The following is a 19,572-nucleotide window of genomic DNA, read 5'->3' on the forward strand; positions in this document are numbered from 1 at the left end:
GATCAATAAATGACTTAATTCGGATACTAGATTAATCAATTATTAGTTAGACTAGTGAATTAATGATTAAATTAATTAACTAATTCACATTAAAAAATTATAAAATTCATAATACTAACTACTATTATTTAGTAACTCTACTCCAAAATTAAAATCATTATCATACATGATTAAACAACTAATATAAAAGTTTCCACTACTACAAACTTTTGTTAGAACAATAAATTTAAAATTTAATTAAACAACTAAGATTTTTTGCTAGAACACAAGCTAACAAATAACAATCATAATTATAAATAAATTGAAATTATTTGATTTTTTCCTTCTCAAAACAATGTCATTTTGATTGTATTTTAAAAAATATATTTTAATTTACTCTGTTGGTCCAACCAATTCGACCATCTGAGTCACTAGTTCAAAACTAAAATTGACCGAATCAAATCAATCCAATTTTGATTCAAAGCTGAACGATCCGGACCCATTTTTATAATATGCAATCAGCCAATCAGTAACAAACATGATGGACAAATCTTAAACTCAACTGATCATCAGTTCATCACCAATCATACAACACATTTGACTAATCCTAAACAGGTTATGGTGAGGGACAATGCCTCATTATTCCTAAGGCAAGTCATAATAGGTGCTTTACAATCATGTAAAAGTAAAATAACATTTCACCCTTTCCTCACATCCACATTCACAAAAATAAAACTTCCTTATGAAATGGAAAGAACCACCAGATATTTGAAATTTTAATTCACTCTACCAGGACCATCAACTAGATATATGAAAAGGATAACAAACTTTTCACTTTAAGAGGGCCTTCAACAAAATATATGACTATAAAAAAGGATAATCAACTTTTTGTTTATTTTTTGTGTTGGGGAGTTACCATGGTATCCCCATGTTCCCACCCTCACTCCACTTCTGTATCATGGATTAAAAAAGGAGAGCTAGAATTGAATTTAATCAAACTTTTTTTTTGATAGGCAAAAAAAACAGAGGTGTAATATGCGTACATCCGAGGAGTAACCCATCCTAGTACTATTCTCCCCAAGCGCAAGCTTAACTTCGGAGTTCTGTTGGATCCGATGCATTAGCAATGTACTCAAACTTGTCTATACAGTATGCTCTCTATGTAAAACCAAATACCTTTATGATGCCACCTTTAAAGGAAATAAGATTAAAAGTATTCTTTCAAATCACATGTGCTGGCGAGTATCCCAAATTACTTTCAGGGTAATGAGAATCAGTCTGAACTTGATGAAATTCTGCAGATGATGATTGATTAGGAAGTACCGCGTGCTCGGAACGAGGCTGTTGATTCGACCGAGCAAGCTCTATTCGCCTACTCAACTTGAAAATCTCAGCAAGAATAGTAGCTCCACACATTACAACTCCAAACCCAGTGAATGTACCAAGTAGTATAGCTAGAACAGCTGGTATATGAACCTGCCAGCCCAATAAACTGTATTAGAAAACTTAATATTAGAAAGGTTATTATTATTCAAATTCTGACTAATCTTTATCCATACAGTTGAAAACTAACATAATGAAACCCACAACAATTCTACTTTAAAATACATTTGACTTGTTAGCCTTCAGCTCAATGATAATTGCTCTATAACCTGAACAAAATTTTGCCATATAGTCATTCATCTTTACAATATAACACAAGCTTGTTCGAACACAAGTTGCCTTTAGAATTTCAATATAACATGGTTTAAAATTGCGGTTGTAGTCAGAATTGTAGGTGAGTTGTGTTTACGGCAATTGTGAACACAAACAATAGAAAATGCAGCACCATTGTGATTGCAATGGCCGCCAAAACTTCAATATTGCAGCCGCAAGTGCAGTTGCAAATCGTAATTTAAAACCTTTCTGCATAGGCAAGGGAGGTAGAAGGATAAAGCTGGTGAGGAACATATACTTAGCTGGCCCCTGAGCTTGTTCATTTTCTTCTTTCCCAAAAATCGACAACAAAATACATGCCCTATAACTATGGTTGCAAAAGGAATTTCTTACCAATGAGTAGAAAATGTGTCCAGTAAGAACCACCAGAGCAAACTGAACAGTTGCATAAACCCAAACAGTGCTTCTCCTCACTAAGAAAATTTTGGAGGAATCAGTGAAAATTGTGTAATTTCAAAGGATGAATTCAAGTACAGGGTGTTGTCCAAAAGTAGAAAAAGCCTTACCCATTGTTGTAGCTGTCACACTTGCAAGAAAACCTAGTATACAAGAAAATGGGAGTGACATGGCAACTGCAGTAGATCCCATTTTTGATACCTGTCCAATAATAAAACTAGGAATTCATATCTGAGATAATGGAAATATTATTTAAGAGTTTGTTGAACTTACAAGAAGCTGCTCAAGAAAGCCAAAGTAAGCCAGCATGTTGACAATGACAAGAATGAGAGCATCCTGCCAAAATCTGTAATAGTTTTACATTAGTTCTGTGTTATCATAGTTGTTTTTGTTTTATTATCATTGTTATGAGACAACATATGAGACAACATATCTCTGTTCGTATATTCATATAGGCATGCAGTTTTACATTTTAACAATCCATATCTAGAAGCTTATCAATGAAACAAGGCTTCGAGGCAGTAGTTAAGAACTTAACAAAACATACAAGACTTTATTGAGAAGAATAAATACATTACTTTTCCATATATTAAGCACACTACTTCACAATAAAAACTTGTATCTTTTTAATCCTTGCACTGCTTAGCAATTGCCTTATTAGATAATCTAGAGAGTTTTCCCCTTAAAATAAAACAACTACTCAAGCAAAGCAATAACTTCCCCTTGCCTGTAATGAGAAATCTCAGCTTGCTGACCTCTGCGCTCTCGAACAGTTTGAACTCGTAAAAGAGTGACAGGAAGATTCTGAACTTCTTTCTTGCAAACATCACATATTCTATTACCTTTAATGCTAAACCATTTAACTGCACATTCTTGGTGAGCCAGTGAAAGTTCACCTTTGCAGTTGCACTCCAATTTAAGAGTTTCAGCACATTCTCCTAATTCAGTGATACAAATTCTACAAACAGCTTCTTCTTCAGGAATATCTTCACTGCGATCCTCATTTTCAACTGAACCAATGCACAAGTTGGTTATTGATTCAACTTAATTTCTAATGTGGGAGTTATCAATATAATCAAAGGCAGTAGTTAACTCTAAAAATTATGTTTGTGTAGATTAAACCAACAAGAGAATGTTGCAACACAAATATGAGAGATAACCATTCAAACACAATTCTCTCATTTTGATAGCAAACCGCGAATTGGTTCTTCTCGTACCAATTTGTGGTTCTTTTGCAAACTGGTTCCTTTTAAGGAATGAACCGACTACAGTTTAAGTAAAAAAAAAAAAAATTGGTAAATGTACATTCACTTATATGAATGACTTATAACAAATAAGAAACCTACTCAATATACCCCTAGCATATCTTTGTTTGATAGGATAGCGTATGGGGTATTAGGTATCTGCAACTGTAATAAAAACTATAGAGATAGCACATCAAAATTTGTTTTTTGGTATTGTACACAAGTGAAGCACAACAAAACCTTTAATATATCGACGTATATAGCGGTTGCACACCCAGATTAAAACTTGGTCATAATGATAGTAATCAATAAAATTCACTCCATTTCCATTTAGCATATTGTTTTATCAAGACAGTGAAGACATTGTTGAAGGGTTACAAGCTAAGTAGACCTTTTATCATAGAAACATGAAAAAGTAACATTTACCAGTATCAACAGGTATAGATGTTGGAGTTGTTGTGGCTATATTTTCAACCAATTTTGGTGTGGTTGGAACAATACGAAACATCCCACCTACAGGTACATTTTCATCTTTGGTAAACTCAGGAACTGAAAGGGAACGATGAATTGGTAATTGGATTCCCCTTTCCTGTAAAATGAGGGAAAATAAGCTACTAACGTTTTGTTTGCAAGTTGAGTTTTGAAGAAAAAAGAAGCTTTGAGAGCCATGAAATACATTAATAAGATGTCTCCAAAGCCTTCTTTTTCTCTTCCTTTCCTCCTAAAACTCAACCCCAAATATAAATTATCCTGAAGATATCAAATTATATAAATTGGAGATTTGTATAAGTGTAAAAGAGCATAATAATGACATTTATTTTATAATATTAGTATATTAAACTAAAAGTGTTGTAGTGAGTTAAGAGTAAATTGGAGAAAGAGATATAGCATTGACTGATCAGGAATTAAAAAGATGCATCTCTTGAAGAAGGACATTCTGTGCTTTGGATTTATAATTACATTAGCATATTTATCAGAGATATGCATGCAAAATCATACCAATACAGAAATTTTTGATGTCAATCTACTAAGTCATGATTAAATCTACATTAATTCTACATTGCTATGTTAGGAAAATTTTGAAACTAATATAGTAATGAAAATGAGAGTCACTGCTGAAAGAATCATCTGCATAATTATGTCACACTTAAATCTGTTTGAAAGATTTAAGTTTTATTGGCTTTTATTTAGACAAAAAACTTGGGAAAGAAGTAAGATGTATTAAGCAAACAAACAAAAAATATAGCTGAGAGTTTGAGAGAAAAACATATGCATACAAATTCATAGCCTAGCTATTTATATACAAAGCATAATAGAAACATTTCAAGGAAGAAAGGGTTCCTTCAAAGGTGATTATAATCGAAACCATTATCAATTATGTTCAATAATTGAATACATAGTGCAATAGTTGCAAAGCTACTCACAACAGATACTATGTTCCCTCCATATGTAGACTCTGGATTTGAATCTACAGGTAAGGATGATGTTGTCTTCCCCGTACTTGCGGCGAGTTTTGTAAGAGAAAATGTCCTCAAAATAAGAGGCTTTTTAGTTTCCATTGTATATGAACCTTGAAGTGCAAGTAAGGCAGGCTTTTCAATCTCTGAACTTGTGTTGCAAATTTTAGAACTTAGTTCGGGAAGAAAGCTTTTAATATTTGATCTATTTTTTGAGAAGGAGTTCACTCTTGTGGGAGGTGATGGTGGAGTTGGAGGCATTTTTATTGTTAAAAAGTCTTCACTTGTTTCCTTAAGTGTTCTTGTGGGTATCTCCAAGATAAGGTTTTGCATTGTTTCATGTTGTTTACTTGGGAGTTCCTCACTTATTTTAGATGACTTTAGGTCCTATACATGAAGAAGCAGAAGAAAACTTTCTTAAAAATAGAGCATGAAATAATTTACTCATTCAGCTTCTAAGTATTAAATCTTACAGTTAATACACAAATATTTCAGAAATATGTATTTTAGTTGGCGTGTGTTAAAGTAAGTTTATTCGACTGAAATTATGTAATAACAAGATAATTGTCTAGTAGTGTAAGACTCTCTTAGATCACAAGAAATATCAAAAGGTCAAAGAATGTATTTCTAGGAGATATTTATTGGAAAAGGCAGACATGATCATTTAGGTGTTTATTGCCAGCATAAAAATAGATAGATATCAAGGCAATCTGAGTTCTGATGATGTCACTGCTTATGTAACTTAAGCATGTAAGTCAAGAACTAATTAGCATTCAATTAAACTATTGAAGCTTTCACTAATCTAAATATGGAACCCGATCATCTGTCGTCACTAGCACTATAATAATGGAAAATCTTTAGAAGATTTTGGACAGTATTTACCATTAATGGGCTTAATTAAGGGTGAAGAGACTAGATAACTAAAGGCATGCAAATGAATAGGGCACTACATTCTATCCCACAAAGTGTGCATTCCATATGTTGTTTAATGTTATTAGTAAAAAAACACTAGAACATAGAGTGAGAGAGAAAATATGCTCCCAATGAATAGGTACGTGTGGAAAATAAATAAGGAAAGTGAAGGAGATGAATTTTATCTCTTCATTGGTGTCTCAAATCAATCAAAATATATCATTTAATTAAAAAATTATAAAAAAAATAAATCAAAATTTTATATTATTTTATGGAATACTATTGGATAGAAACATAAAGACAAATACTTTTTGGAACAGAGGATCTCGTCCAAGTGAAGGAGGGTTGATGTTTTGATTCTTGACAAACAACTTCTTACTTTTGTTATTGTTGTTGTTTCTATTTACTTGATCAAAAAATCATTAATAACTTAATTTCCAATTATGCCCTTAGTATTGGCAACTACATTTAGAGTAAATGAAATAGTTAGTGGAGTAATATTAATAATGATTAATGGAGATAAAGGGCAAAAATGTAAACCAAAACAAAATCTTATGAGTTAGTGTTTGGAATACATCCTTATTTGATGGGAGATGATGACCATTGAATCTTAGTAAATGATCTATCAAATATAATCAATGATAACTTTTCCTAAATCTTATTCTTTCGTTCTCGGAGAGTGCTAAGTTGACCTTAGAAAATTCAAGATAACATTTGTCTTTGAAATATAACAAATGTTAATTATTCACTAATATTTATGAAGAAGCTTTCATCTTCATTCACTATATAAAGGGAATTTCTAAGAAAGAAAATCATGACAATCAAGTGAGCAGAGAACCAGTGGGTGAGAGTAAATATTTAACATAATATTAGACTAAACTATTCCTAGTTAAAGTCTACACATACGTTGTTTCCATTCTAGTTTGGGTGAGATTGAAGTTTTACACATACGTTGTTAGATCCCAATTCTAAAATATATTTTTTATGTTAAAATTTTTGATGTTATTCTTCAACTTTTTTCTCTATTTCATTTGTCTATTTACCACTTCCATTCATTTTACATTGCACATATCAGGAAAATTTGTTCTATTTCCCCCCAAAAGTTAGCTATATTAATTAACTAAATTGGTTGGTGTATATATGCCCTACTTCTTATAAACAACTTATTATTCCTCTTAAAGTAAGACCGCGTATCTCACTAAGGGTTAGTTTAAAAGTTAGATTTTAGAGGGAAAATAAGAGAAAATGAAAATTTGGGAGCCATGAAAATATACTTGTGAGATGAGTCTCAAGCATTCCCTTTCATTTCTTTCCCTTCCAAAATCCAATTTCTAAACTAACCATAAGTGGAGACTCCAACTGCCACCCTTTTAATAGTCCAAATTTCTAAGAACTAACTCAATTGTAAATGGAATATACAAGTTCCACACAATTGAGAGACTGAAACATCTTAGCAGATTAAAATTATGAAACAGGTCTGGTTCAATGAGATCAAATATCAGGGATAGTTAAACCTACAAATCCCTCTTATTTATACTAAGGCAATGTGTAAAAGCAAATTCCCAACCTATCCTAGAACATAAATTTCTATCTCTTCTACAAATTCAATTGAAAACTCCTAAAAAACCAATGACATGATTATTTATGTAACATATAAAACAAATATAATAATAGTTTAGTCTAAAGTAAATAAAAAAGAAACCGAGTCACCTTTTGAATTGGGATATCATCTCTATTTTCACTGGTGCCAAGGCCTTGTTTATTATCAGTTGGCATGGAAGTGGAAAAATGGACCAAAGAGAAAATCAACACAACCTTAAGCTGAACAATGGAAATTCAGATAACTGTGTTTATTTTTCAAAAGTGTTAGATGCCTCTCATTACTATGCCTTAAAAGAATTTTATGACAATTTTATGGCTCTCTTTAAGGGCATTTTATGTCACTTTTATGGCTTTGTTTCCAAGCATCCAATGCTTGGAATCCAAGATACCAAGACTTTGCTTGCCTATAAAAGGACACATATAGAGAGCTTCAAAATCATCTTCACAACACACAACATCTCTTTCATTTACACATATATTGTGAGTGCATTCTTGGTGAGAATTCTTGTTCCATTTGAGAGAGTATTTGTGAGAAAAAATATTGTCATTTGTCCTCATCATTATAAGAGGATTTCTTGTACTCTTCTTTTTTACATAGTGGAATTTTGCTCTTGAGGGTATATGAAACCTTCCCTTGATCAATGTGTATGGAAAGAAGCTCTGAAATAATATAGTAAGGTGTGGAGAGAAGTGGCACCATTGAGACATGTTATGAGTTTGAAGCAGACATGTTTCATATTTTTATGTATTAAGTATAATTTATAAGTCCTACATGTATTGTATGGTTGGGTAGTTAAACATCACTCTCATTTGTTTATTATTTTTAAAGTTGTTTTTCAAAGTTCAAATATAAAATACACTATTTTTATATTAATTTATTTTATAGGAAATATAAAACACTTTGACCTGAAAGTGATGGAATATAGTGAAAGTGGATCACACCTTTGAACAAATTTTACTGATGTTGATAGATTATAAATTTAGGATGATTTTACTTAACCGCTACTTACGACTAGGGACACAATAGGTACATGTAGAAGTGTGTAGTGTTTTTTTATTCACAAACTCATAATATTTGTGGTACCCATATGGATAGAGTATATTGTAATTATATTTTTATATATTTTATAATAATCAATATATACAAATAATTATTACATGAATAAGTATAATTTTATTATGAAATAATAATCAAGTATATGATATATAATCTTAAAATAATAAAAACTATAATATATATATATATATACATATTTAATTAAAAAATAAATTTATAATTTGCGGATACCCACTAGGTGAGTACATAAAATTCGTTCTTATACACACGCTATTATTGTGGGTATCAATTGCGGGTATGAATACCCACGCGTAAGATTTTTTACGATCCCTACTTAATACACTAAAAATATATGATACTCACTTTTTAAAATTTAATAATTATTTATTACTTAAATAAATGATTCATTAATCAAATTATTTTTTTGTATTCATAAAAGCAAGATATCACTTATTAAGGAATATAAAATAAGAAACTTTTCTAAGAAAAGTAGTATACTAAACAATTTATTTTTTTGTGAAAAAAGCTTAAAAAATAACTTATTATTTAAGTTTTAAAAGAAACGTATCCTATATTTTTAAAAACAGTCCAATAAGAAATAATATGTTTCACATTATCAATCTTAATAAATGTGTTTTAGTGCAAAAGCATTTTTCTTATATATGTCTAGTTGGATTCAGTCTAGTATCTAGTCATGGTTTTGTTAAGATTTACTTTTTTTTGTATGGATGAAAGTTTGTTGTTTTTGTTTATTTTAAAAAAATAATTTAAAATCGTTGCACATGTATGTATGTTTGATAATTTTTCCAATCAATTTAGCTTCTCATTTTACCACTCAGATTTTAATAACACTTTTACCTTCTTTGAAATCTCATTGGATTGCTTATTTTATAACTTGTATACTATTTAATTTGTGGATTCTCTAATTCAATTTTAGTAACTTTTTATTTTTTTTGTATATCATATTATTTTTAAATATTTATTTTTATATTGTCTTTTATTTTAATATTTTTTTTACCTTTGTAATGAGATATTAAAAGTTAAAAAGTTATAGTAAATATATATGATGATAAAATTAAAATATATATACATTTAAAATAGTATAAAAAAACAACCAAAATACCAATAATATAAATAAATAATTTCATATATTTTTTTATAATTTACTATGTAAAAATAAATATCATAGTTCATAAACAAATTATAATATGAACAAAGTATAATATCATAGTTGATAATCTTATTGTTTATAAATTAAAACTAAAAACGTCAACTATAGCCAACAAAATAGAGGTGACATATATAAACTAATTTTGTTTTTTATCCTTATGTTCTGCTCTAAGGATTAATATTAACAAAATCCTACATCAAAGTTACACATTAGTTGAAATAAGTCGCAAGTCTCAAAGAAGCTTGATGCCTTGTTTACTCTAGGTTTTCATGAATAGTAGTGATAATCAACCTTGGAATATTTATTAAACGAGGTGGTTAACTCGTGCGATGCATGACTATACAATGTTCTTTTGTCACATGTACAGCTTATGATGATATATAAATAATAAACAAATTAAATTAATGCGACTAAGAATTAGTAGTAGTATGACCTCCAAACAATACGAATAAAAGAATTTATATTAAATGTTATATCAAAAGATAAGCTTTTATGATAAGCTTGAAGTTTGGCCTTATCGGAACCGTTGCTATTGCTTGCACTACCAATGAGACTTGTATGGTTTCTTTAAGGGATGAAGATGGGTACCGTATCCACAAAAAATACTCATAATGAGTTGGGTATGAGTCCGTGTTTTTAGATCCGCAGATAATTTAGATTCGAGATTTAAAGATTCGTTGTTGGAAGAGATAAGATGATAAAAGTGAGATAAGATGAGAAGATAAATAAATTCATAAAACAAACAAAGAAATACAATATTATAACTTGTAACTAAATGTGTGTATATATATAAATGGAGATCGGATACATAATATAGTTATTGAATGTTTGGTTATTGTTAGGGATGAAATCCTTCTAAATCAGACACTAAGAAAGATGATTATTGGAAGAACAAATCTACAAAATAATGAAATCAATTGTACCATATACAATATAAACAAATCAAAGAAAAAATAAGAATACACATACATAATAAACAAAAAATCAATTAAAATATCTAGAAAATAAGAACATATCTAAAAGTAAACAAATGAATGAAAAAATAAAATAAAAATACACTTTAAACAACATATTTACAAAAGAAGAACAAATCTACAATGATGAAGATTGAGTAGCGAAATACAGAAGCCATCATATTAAGTTAATGAATAAAAAAATCAATAAAAATACACTTTAAACAACATATTTATAAAATAAGAACAAATCTACAATGATTAAGATTTAGTAGCAGTATATAGAAGCCATCAGATTAAGTTTAAACGAAATGAAGATTGACGAATGAAACATTGAATTGTAGACATATGAGAGAATAAAAGAGAAATATGAAATGAAAGGGGAAGAAGAATATGGAGATATGAAATGATAATGGTGGAGAAGTAATTCACATGTAAAAAATGATTCAATCCCCTTTATTGTGAGATGTAATTTCTCCATGGAATAAAAAACATATGGGCCCATAAATCATTAGAATTAAATTGTACAATGAACAAAAATGGAAGATTGACATGTTTTGGAGGACAAGTTTTGATTGAGAGATTGACATATGTCATGAGCGACCTTTAGTTTTGATGAGAGATTGACACGTGTCATGAAGGCTTGAGAGATTAACATATGTCATGAGGAATTTTTTTTGTTATGTAGGTAATAGATTTTTCTTTGGTGTGAGTACTCTGCCACTTACAAATCATGACAATTCTTTTTAATTAAAAATAAAGGATTAGATAATAGGAATTTTGTGTGCACCGATGGTTCCTTCATGAAAACTAATTTTTATCGAGAAGTTGGGTTTATTGGATGGATTTGCCTATATCAAAAAATTTATACACACCTCGTATATATTAAACCTAGTACGACCGATGAATTAAACTAATTCCATATTTGCTTAAAACTCGATTTATTCTTTAGTTCAATAAACTAGTTTATAAATCAAATAAGTTGAACTTGACATTATTAAATAAGCAAATTAAACTTGAGCAAAATACAATCTAATGTGTCAAGTTTAAGAGTTGAATTGACTATATATATATACACTTGTACTTATACATAAAATGAATAAAACGAGTTGAATCAATAGCTGATTTATGAATCAAACAAGTTGAATTTGACCTTATTAAATAAACAAGTTAAACTTGAGCAAAGTATAATTATAATTTGATTTGTTAAGTGATAAGATACCTTGATTATATATATATATATATATAATAAAAGAAACTTTAAATTTATAATATCACAAATATAATCATATATATATAAACATATGACAGAATATTCATGCTTATTTTAAAAAATAATTTATATTTATTACATAAATCTACTTTCTAGATATGAGTATAATTTATATTTGAGCTCTTTATAAATATTATATAAAAACATTTTAAAAGTATCATTTGGCCATATACATGTAAGTATATATATATATATATATCAATGTTCATCATTTGTGTTGATAAACAATATAAATTTGAACACGTAAACTCATTCGAAAGTTCATAAATTTTAATTGAGACGATCTTAAGCATAGACAATTGTCGCGCCCCGATTTTATGTTACGCGACCTCTTAGAGTCGCCACTACATTTTATGGTTAAAAATGTAGAAAAATCTGTAAAGCCCAATCACATTGGGCTTTTGGATTTTTGATATCCAAGTTCGGGAGTCGATTACGAATTGGGGAAGGTATTAGCACCCCGTTCGCCCGTAATAAAACGGTACCCTAACTAATTGCATACATTGAATACCCTTAATTTATTTAAATTAAATTGCTTAAACAAAATATTTTTTATATTTTTATTTGTGTCTGACAGGTTCATATTGCTCCTACGTATCCCCGGGTGCAATAGGGAAATCAAGACTACGTAGTTCTTAAATTTTTTAATTTGGTTGGATTTAAAAAGAAAGTTAAAAATTGTTTGAATTTAATTGAAGTTGAAATAATAGACAAAGAGTCAACATTGATTGCTTACCATCTCCTCACTTCGATAGATAGCAGAAGCAGTACAAGTGATCGCGACCGGTTCTCGTCTCGAAATAAGGAGGAAGATGCAATACGAGTCGTAACCTCCACTATTGAATTCCAAAATAATTAAAACATTAATATTAATCTTATTTTTAAAAAATAGAATTTAGAAATTTATTTGAGTTTAATTAGAGTGGAATTAATAGATGAAGAGTCAACATTGATTGCTTACTTCTTCCTAGTTCGATAGATAGCAGAAACAGTACAAATGAACGCGACCGGTTCTCAGTTCGAAGCGAAGAGAAAGATGCAATACGAGTTGTAACCTCGCTATTAAATCCCAAAAATACTTAAAACCATTTTTTTACTTTTAAATGACTTACATATATATTTTTTAAAGGATGAGAATTAATAAATGACGAGTCGACATTGGTCGTTAATCATCTTCTTACTTTGAAGAATAAGAGGAGCAGTACAAGTGACCACAACCGATACTCGATTTGAAGTAAGAAGTAAGATAGGACACGAGTCATAACCTCATTATTACCTTCTCATGAAAATAATTTTATTTATTAAAAAGACACAACTTTTAGTTTTAAATGTATTGTTATCAAACTCATTGGACACTAAGTTTATATGATTAATAAGTAAACATTAACTTAGTTAGAGTAAGATTATGTCCTTAATATAACAAAACAAACAACAATCAAACTATAACCAATGAAAAAGCCAATAAACAAATAAACATGGTATTTAATTATTATGTTCAGCAAAAAAACAAACAAAAATAAATGAATTAAAAAAACTTAAGAGGGATAACCTCATAACATCTCAGATGGGCCTATGTTTGTTGATAAGTCACTTAGGGCCCAATTAATTGCCAAAGGATGCAAAACCTAATACCTAAAAAGGCAATAAGCCATCTGCTTAGAGATTATGAGAAGACAAGGAGAAGAAATCAACCCCAGGGCTGTCGGCACCACTAGTCAGAGGTGTAACACCACTCCCATAAAAGGATGATGAGGCTTGGGCGATGGAAATGGCGGAGGAAACTGCACTACCCACGGCGAAAACCATAGGTTCGTGAGCTCGGGACAACCCGAGTGCAAAGGAGGATGCCCCGCCCCTGGATGCGGTTTGGCGATGGCAGCGGCATCGTTTATGGAAATTGGAATCGTGGTGTTGAAGTTTTGTGAAAATGGCTTGACCTCCACCGTTGCCTTGGCTGTTCCCGTCAACAGATACCATAGAAGGTATTGATGTTTGGCAGCAAAGACATTTATTTCCTCTTCATCTTTGTCTCCTCCAAGTTAATCCCTATGGATGAGTATCATCACGTGTTGGTTCAGAGGAACGCATCGATATGCCACCGGAGCGTCTTGCTGGATCTATGAGGGACCATTCTTTTTGGATGGTGGTTGAGGAAGTCCAGGATGGGTATATATATAGGCCAAAATGAAAACTAGTATGGTTTTACTAAGCATATATTGTTGGTTAATCTTTGAACAATTAGAGGCACTTACTGAAATAGGATGATTTTTCTTTTTTCACTTGCTTATGCACTGTATTTTAAAAGCAACACTTTTATGATTTAACCCATTTATTAGAATTATACACTACTTCTACTTCAGCCTATAGAAAGATGTTTATGAATGCTTAGAATTATGAACATGTAGAGTAATTGTTTTAGTTTTATGACATTCATGGAATTGGCATTAAAACACATATATGTCTATAAATATGTAACAACATGTATATTTTGGGATATATATCTTGAATGTAACCAGTGGCTATAAAGAGATTAGTGACTAACCTGAATGATGCACCAGTGATTGCTATAACAATGTATTAATCGCCACTGATCCTTTAATTCTTTGTTTGTTGTTGATTAGATGTTGCCTTCTATCTCCTTTATGGCACCTTCCTGTGTGTTCTGTTTTTCTGCCTATACTCTTTTCGTTTTTTCTAGTTTTCACTCTGATGTTTTCTTATCTCTTTTTTTCGTCCTTCTGTCACTGTTTCTTCCTTTTTCTTTTAAAACTCATCACAACCCCAAATAACCTCTATCCCTAAAAGCTGGGTAACTAACCCCTCTCACATAGTGGTTCCCCCAATTTCAGGGACCACTTTTAGCCTATATATTATTTAATTATTAATTTCTACTGACTATTTTTAAATTAAATATTAATATGCCTATTTATTATTAGCAATTAGCTTTGAGTGTTTACAACAAATATGAAAACTATAATGTTACTGTATGTATATCAACAATGTCATGGCTAATATGATTAGACTTAATAGCCTGAATACAAGCTCATCAAATTATTTAACATAATGCTTAATACAACAAGCCTATATAACAAAGTAATGCTACAGAATGATCATTAGACTTTTAATTTAATAGAAAGTGATTATGTTTCTCTTTTGCATACATCTCAAGCCTAGTGGATAGCTGAAATTTTTAGATGGTGGTTGCTGAGCTTATTCTTGAACATAATATAGAGAATCTGAATCCACATTAGAGGAAAAAAGATACGAGAAAACCTTAGGTTAATTTGCAGTGAAATGTAGTCTTGGGCTAAAAAATCAGAATTTATGCAGAAACTCCCCTTCTAATCTCCCTTTAGAAATCATCAGTTTAATATTCAACACCACTAAGGTTGTTGCTAGTGGACTTTAGGTTAGATGTGTTGGATTTGAGCTCCCTTCTTATGTGGAAAAAGATCCAATTGGGCAAAACCCATTTGTCCAACTTAATCAATGGATAAAGGTCAGATGAGGTAAGTGTGTGAAACCAATTTAGGCAAAAGGAGACAATAGAAAACTGAGAGAGAAGTTGAAAGAACTAATCCCGCAAGAACTTATAGCATCTGTGGGAGATTTGCGACTGCGTATTCTTTCACCGTTGAATCGGACTGAAATTTGGATAGCAGGTTCACAGCTTCTAGTACTTCATTCTGAACGGTTGGATCGGTGAGAAGTCGTTTGAGATGGTAGAAAACGAATAATAACAGTGGCTGTTTTTTCTGGTTTTTTCTGCAACTCTGTGTTCTCATTTTCAAGTTTGTTGTTCTGTTGTATGCCGTATTGTTGAGCACGTTTTGTGCTGTATTTTAGAGACACTTGTATTCCTATTTTGATCATAGTGGAGCTTGATTGACTGACTTGTGTCTGTGGTTTTTACTTCTAACATCGGGAAGGTTTTTCACGTTAAAAGTCTCTTGTGTGTTCTTACTTATTGCCATTATTTGTTATTGCTCCTCATAGATTCTAGCAAGTTGGAGAAATTATTATCCACTGTATATACTCTGTTAGAGTTTTTCATGGATATTGTGTTGAATTTCCCATAAACATGTTCAAATCCTGTAAACAATTTCTTCGTATGTGAGTTAAGACTACACGCATTTACCCTTTGCGGACTCCACCAAGTAAAAACCTTGAGCAATTTTTTTTTTAATATTCAACGTCAACACTCAATTTAGTAAAGGTCATGCAAGGCGAAAACAAGCATACCAAATCTCAAACAGATTCTTCCATCACAATTTGCATGCAAACAAGACTAATTGCATAAGATACATTACCCATACTACTATCCAAAATACAATGGATCACAACCCCACAAATAGCAAGCTCACCAGAAATGTTTAAAAAACAGAGGAAACCATTAAGTTATGATGGGATATTCGTTCAATTTAAAGAAAATCAATATGTTAAATAGCCTTGGTATATTCAAAATTCACAATATGTAAAAAAAATTATACAAAGAAAACTTCACTTACAAATTAAAAATGAATTATATGATGACAAGTAGTTATAATTAAGATTTTACTTATGATCGGAAGGGGAGTCAAAAATTGTAAATGTAGGATCGTAATACAACTCGTAAGATCTTACTTATTAATAGAGATGTATGCAAATAAATTCATATATATAAAATAGTAGACCTAAATCCAAATCCAAACGTAATTTGCTAGAAACATAATTCCAAGCCCAGTCACAAAGCATATATTTGATAAAAACAATTTCAAATCCAATTTCAAAGCATGAATTTGCTAAAAACATTCTTGCAAATCCAATATCAAAACATAAGTCTTAATGCAACTAAATCTAATTTAACAAATCATTTACATCAAACTCTTTATAATCATCTTCCAAAAGGGCTTCATCCTCATTTTCTCCAACATTGTCCATATTTTCACTCATTATCTTCTCCAAGGATTTCTCTCATCAAATCATCCCCATCACCGTATGGGCCATTCAAATGATCATCATCATCGTTATTGTGTTCCACGATCCACTCATCATCAGATGAGATGTCATCAATAGTTAGCTCGACACCCTTGCTAGCTTGCTTCTTTTTGGACAATTTTGAGTTTGCCACAATAAAAACAACATCATTCATTATTTTTTGCTTTAATTTATTTTTTCTTTTTGGTGTGGACCTAAACAAATAGTTAATAAAATATAATTATGCTTACATTTGTGTGGACATAAACAAATATTCAATAGAAATACAATTCAATCGAATTCTTTTCATTTCAAAAGCACTCCAATTACGCTCGCATCCAGAGGAGCTACATGTCAAGCTTAGTACATGCAGAGCAAACCTATTAAGCTCTGGTGTTTCATCCCTGAAAAACTCCCACCAATCGGTTGGAGTCTTCTGGTTCATCGTGTTCAAAGCCAAATTCTTACCAAAAAAGCTTCGTTTATTAGTCAAACGATCCATCTGAAGGGCAATCTTAGATTGATCTTGAATATCAGGCATCATCCTCCCTATGACATCAAACAATTCATTTCTAACTTCAAGATCAACAGTAAACTCAAGAGCATAATGTAATTGAGGGTTAAGAAAATATGTCGCAACATGTAATGGTCTATGAAGTTGTCTATCCCATCTATCATCGATGATTTTCCATAGAGGCATTAACTATAAAGAATATCATAATGAATGATGATATTTTCAAATAAAGAGAAAAAAAATAGAAATAAATGAATATTAATTGCAAATAGTACATGAATGTCACCTATCTTCAACATTATTGTAAACACTTTGTATCTTCTCCTTAGCTTGATCCATTGTTTCATATACTAATCTCATTGATGGCTTCTCATAGTCATCCGAATCAACCAAACGAAGAACTTTCATTAACAGAAATGCACCATCCAGAACAAAAACGATACTCCTCCAAAATTCCTTATCCAACACCACATCCTCAATCAATCTCCTATTGCGCGTCCTAACAAATTTGGTTGCCTTCCATGCTGCTGATGTAAACATTCTTATTAAACTTGTTCTATTATCATTAAGGCAACCAAAAGTCAAGTATGAAGTGGCAAAATGAGTGAGGCCCGATCTCACTAAATCTCTCCCTTTGTGTGCTATTGCAAAAGAGAAATTAGAGAAGTCCTTCCATAGATGAACGTTATAATTTTTCTACCTTTATAAATTATGTCTGCATGAATGATAATTTTGTTCTCAAACTCCTCCAAAATTACGTCAATATAATGAGCAATAGAAGATGTCCAATAAAGCTTTTTCCTTTTCTCCACCAACATCTCTCCAATAACTTTGTAATTGGATGCATTGTTTGTCACAACTTGAACAACATTATCCTCCCCAATCTCTTCAACAACGTCATTTATCATCTTAAAGATTATATTAGCTGTTTTTGCAATGTGTGATGCATCAAAAGCCTTCAAGAAAACTGTTCCCTTGGGGTTGTACACTAAGAAATTCAGGATTGTCCTGTTCTTTTTGTCGGTGCAACTATCAATCATTATGGTACAACCAATCTTCTTCCACTCGGCCTTGTGTTCTTCAAGCCTAACATTGGTCAACTTAACATATTCTTTCAAATATTTGACCCTAATTTCATGATTGGAGGGAGACTTGAACTCTAGTCCATGTTTCGCAACCAACTCGAACATTTCAAAGTATTCATCACTCATTGTCACTTTAAATGGAATGACATTGTTGTAAAAACACCTTGTGTTGTTACCATAGCTTGCAACAATTATAAATGGCACGAAATAATACTTATTGGCTGAGTCACGACTAGGTCACTCTCTTTAAGACGTTTCATGGCATTACCAAAAATGTGCAAGCAAACTATCAACCACGTCGTCCCAAGATAAAACAGCCCAGATCTCTGTTATCGAATTCTTACTGCATTCTAAGAACCAATCTCGAAATTCCCAAAATATGGCTAACAGTGCCAATTCTCGAAATTCCTATAATATGGCTACTCGTGCCAATTCTTTTCCCACAATACTGACTGCCAGTGTCAATTCTCGAAATGCCCAAAATACGATTATTTGTGTCAATTCTTTTCCCTTAATACTGACTATCAGTGCCAGTTCTTGAAATTACCATAATATGGTTTCCCGTGCCAATTCTTAGTACCACAGAAAGAAAAGGCGGAGAAGTTTGTCAGAAATGCATCGGCAAAAATATGAGGAAGAAAGAAAAAGTTGAATGACAATACATTCGTCTTGGGGCAAAAAAATATGAAGGATGAGGCTTCTATTTATAACATTGGATTTCAATATTAAAGAGAATTGAAAATTCATAAATATCATTAAAATGACATAAAGTAAATATGAACAATGAAATTGCAATTTGAAAAAACAATTTTAGAACTCAAATATCAAGTTTAGAAATGAGATGTTAGAATATACTCAAAGAGTTATACAAAATTATCCTTATCTAAGACACAGTTATTTGCAAAACTAGCAAGATACCCGTGCATCAGCGATGCATGGGGCAATACTTCTTTGCTGCAAGATTAATAACATATATTACATGTACATTTATATGGTTAAGAAACATATGTTACTTGTGCATTCGTATTGTTAAGAACACACATGTGACCCGTGCATTCGCATGACTAAAAACACACATGTTACTTGTACATTCGCATTACTAAGAAAACACATGTTACTCATGCATTCGCATAGTTAAAACACACATGTTACTTATACATTCACATTATTAAGAATACACGTCTTACCTGTGTATTTGTATATTCAATCACATAAGAAAAAGAAATGACAATTTTTAATTTGAATTTTCTAATGGAA

The 19,572-nt window shown here is 31.1% G+C and overlaps 2 protein-coding genes across 4 annotated transcripts; both read right to left on the minus strand.

Annotated features, from left to right (window-relative positions):
- On the minus strand, positions 615-7,562 carry LOC109347153. Of its 3 annotated transcripts, XM_019586874.1 has the most exons (8): positions 4,760-5,211; positions 3,762-3,924; positions 2,819-3,101; positions 2,365-2,437; positions 2,202-2,292; positions 2,029-2,108; positions 1,170-1,455; positions 1,105-1,116 (listed from the first exon to the last, which is right to left on the minus strand). In XM_019586874.1, exons 1-7 carry the CDS (start codon positions 5,123-5,125, stop codon positions 1,201-1,203), a joined length of 1,311 nt encoding a protein of 436 aa, XP_019442419.1. In that variant the 5' UTR covers positions 5,126-5,211; the 3' UTR covers positions 1,105-1,116; positions 1,170-1,200. The 3 variants fall into 3 exon arrangements, with proteins under 3 accessions (XP_019442420.1, XP_019442418.1, XP_019442419.1); XM_019586875.1 differs by lacking the exon at positions 4,760-5,211 and adding an exon at positions 7,415-7,562 and having other exon boundaries at positions 615-1,455; XM_019586873.1 differs by having other exon boundaries at positions 615-1,455.
- On the minus strand, positions 16,685-18,270 carry LOC109346951. Its single transcript, XM_019586693.1, has 4 exons — positions 17,931-18,270; positions 17,517-17,754; positions 17,084-17,387; positions 16,685-16,843 (listed from the first exon to the last, which is right to left on the minus strand). The coding sequence occupies exons 1-4, from the start codon at positions 18,268-18,270 to the stop codon at positions 16,685-16,687; spliced, it is 1,041 nt and encodes a 346-aa protein (XP_019442238.1).

This window comes from Lupinus angustifolius, chromosome LG05 (assembly GCF_001865875.1).
Source record: "Lupinus angustifolius cultivar Tanjil chromosome LG05, LupAngTanjil_v1.0, whole genome shotgun sequence".
Classification (NCBI taxonomy): Eukaryota; Viridiplantae; Streptophyta; class Magnoliopsida; order Fabales; family Fabaceae; genus Lupinus; species Lupinus angustifolius.

What these genes read in the sequence shown, in the direction of transcription:
- LOC109347153 (XM_019586873.1), bottom strand. Translation starts at nt 5,125, where the DNA reads ATGCAAAACCTTATCTTGGAGATACCCACAAGAACACTTAAGGAAACA. An exon ending in ATCTATACCTGTTGATACTG is followed by an intron (nt 3,102 to 3,761) that starts GTAAATGTTACT and finishes GCATTGGTTCAG; the next exon opens with TTGAAAATGAGGATCGCAGT. An exon ending in GCTTTCTTGAGCAGCTTCTT is followed by an intron (nt 2,293 to 2,364) that starts GTAAGTTCAACA and finishes ATTATTGGACAG; the next exon opens with GTATCAAAAATGGGATCTAC.
- LOC109346951 (XM_019586693.1), bottom strand. Translation starts at nt 18,270, where the DNA reads ATGATTGATAGTTGCACCGACAAAAAGAACAGGACAATCCTGAATTTC. An exon ending in TGCAGACATAATTTATAAAG is followed by an intron (nt 17,755 to 17,930) that starts GTAGAAAAATTA and finishes TTACATCAGCAG; the next exon opens with CATGGAAGGCAACCAAATTT. An exon ending in TTAATAGGTTTGCTCTGCAT is followed by an intron (nt 16,844 to 17,083) that starts GTACTAAGCTTG and finishes TTGTCCAAAAAG; the next exon opens with AAGCAAGCTAGCAAGGGTGT.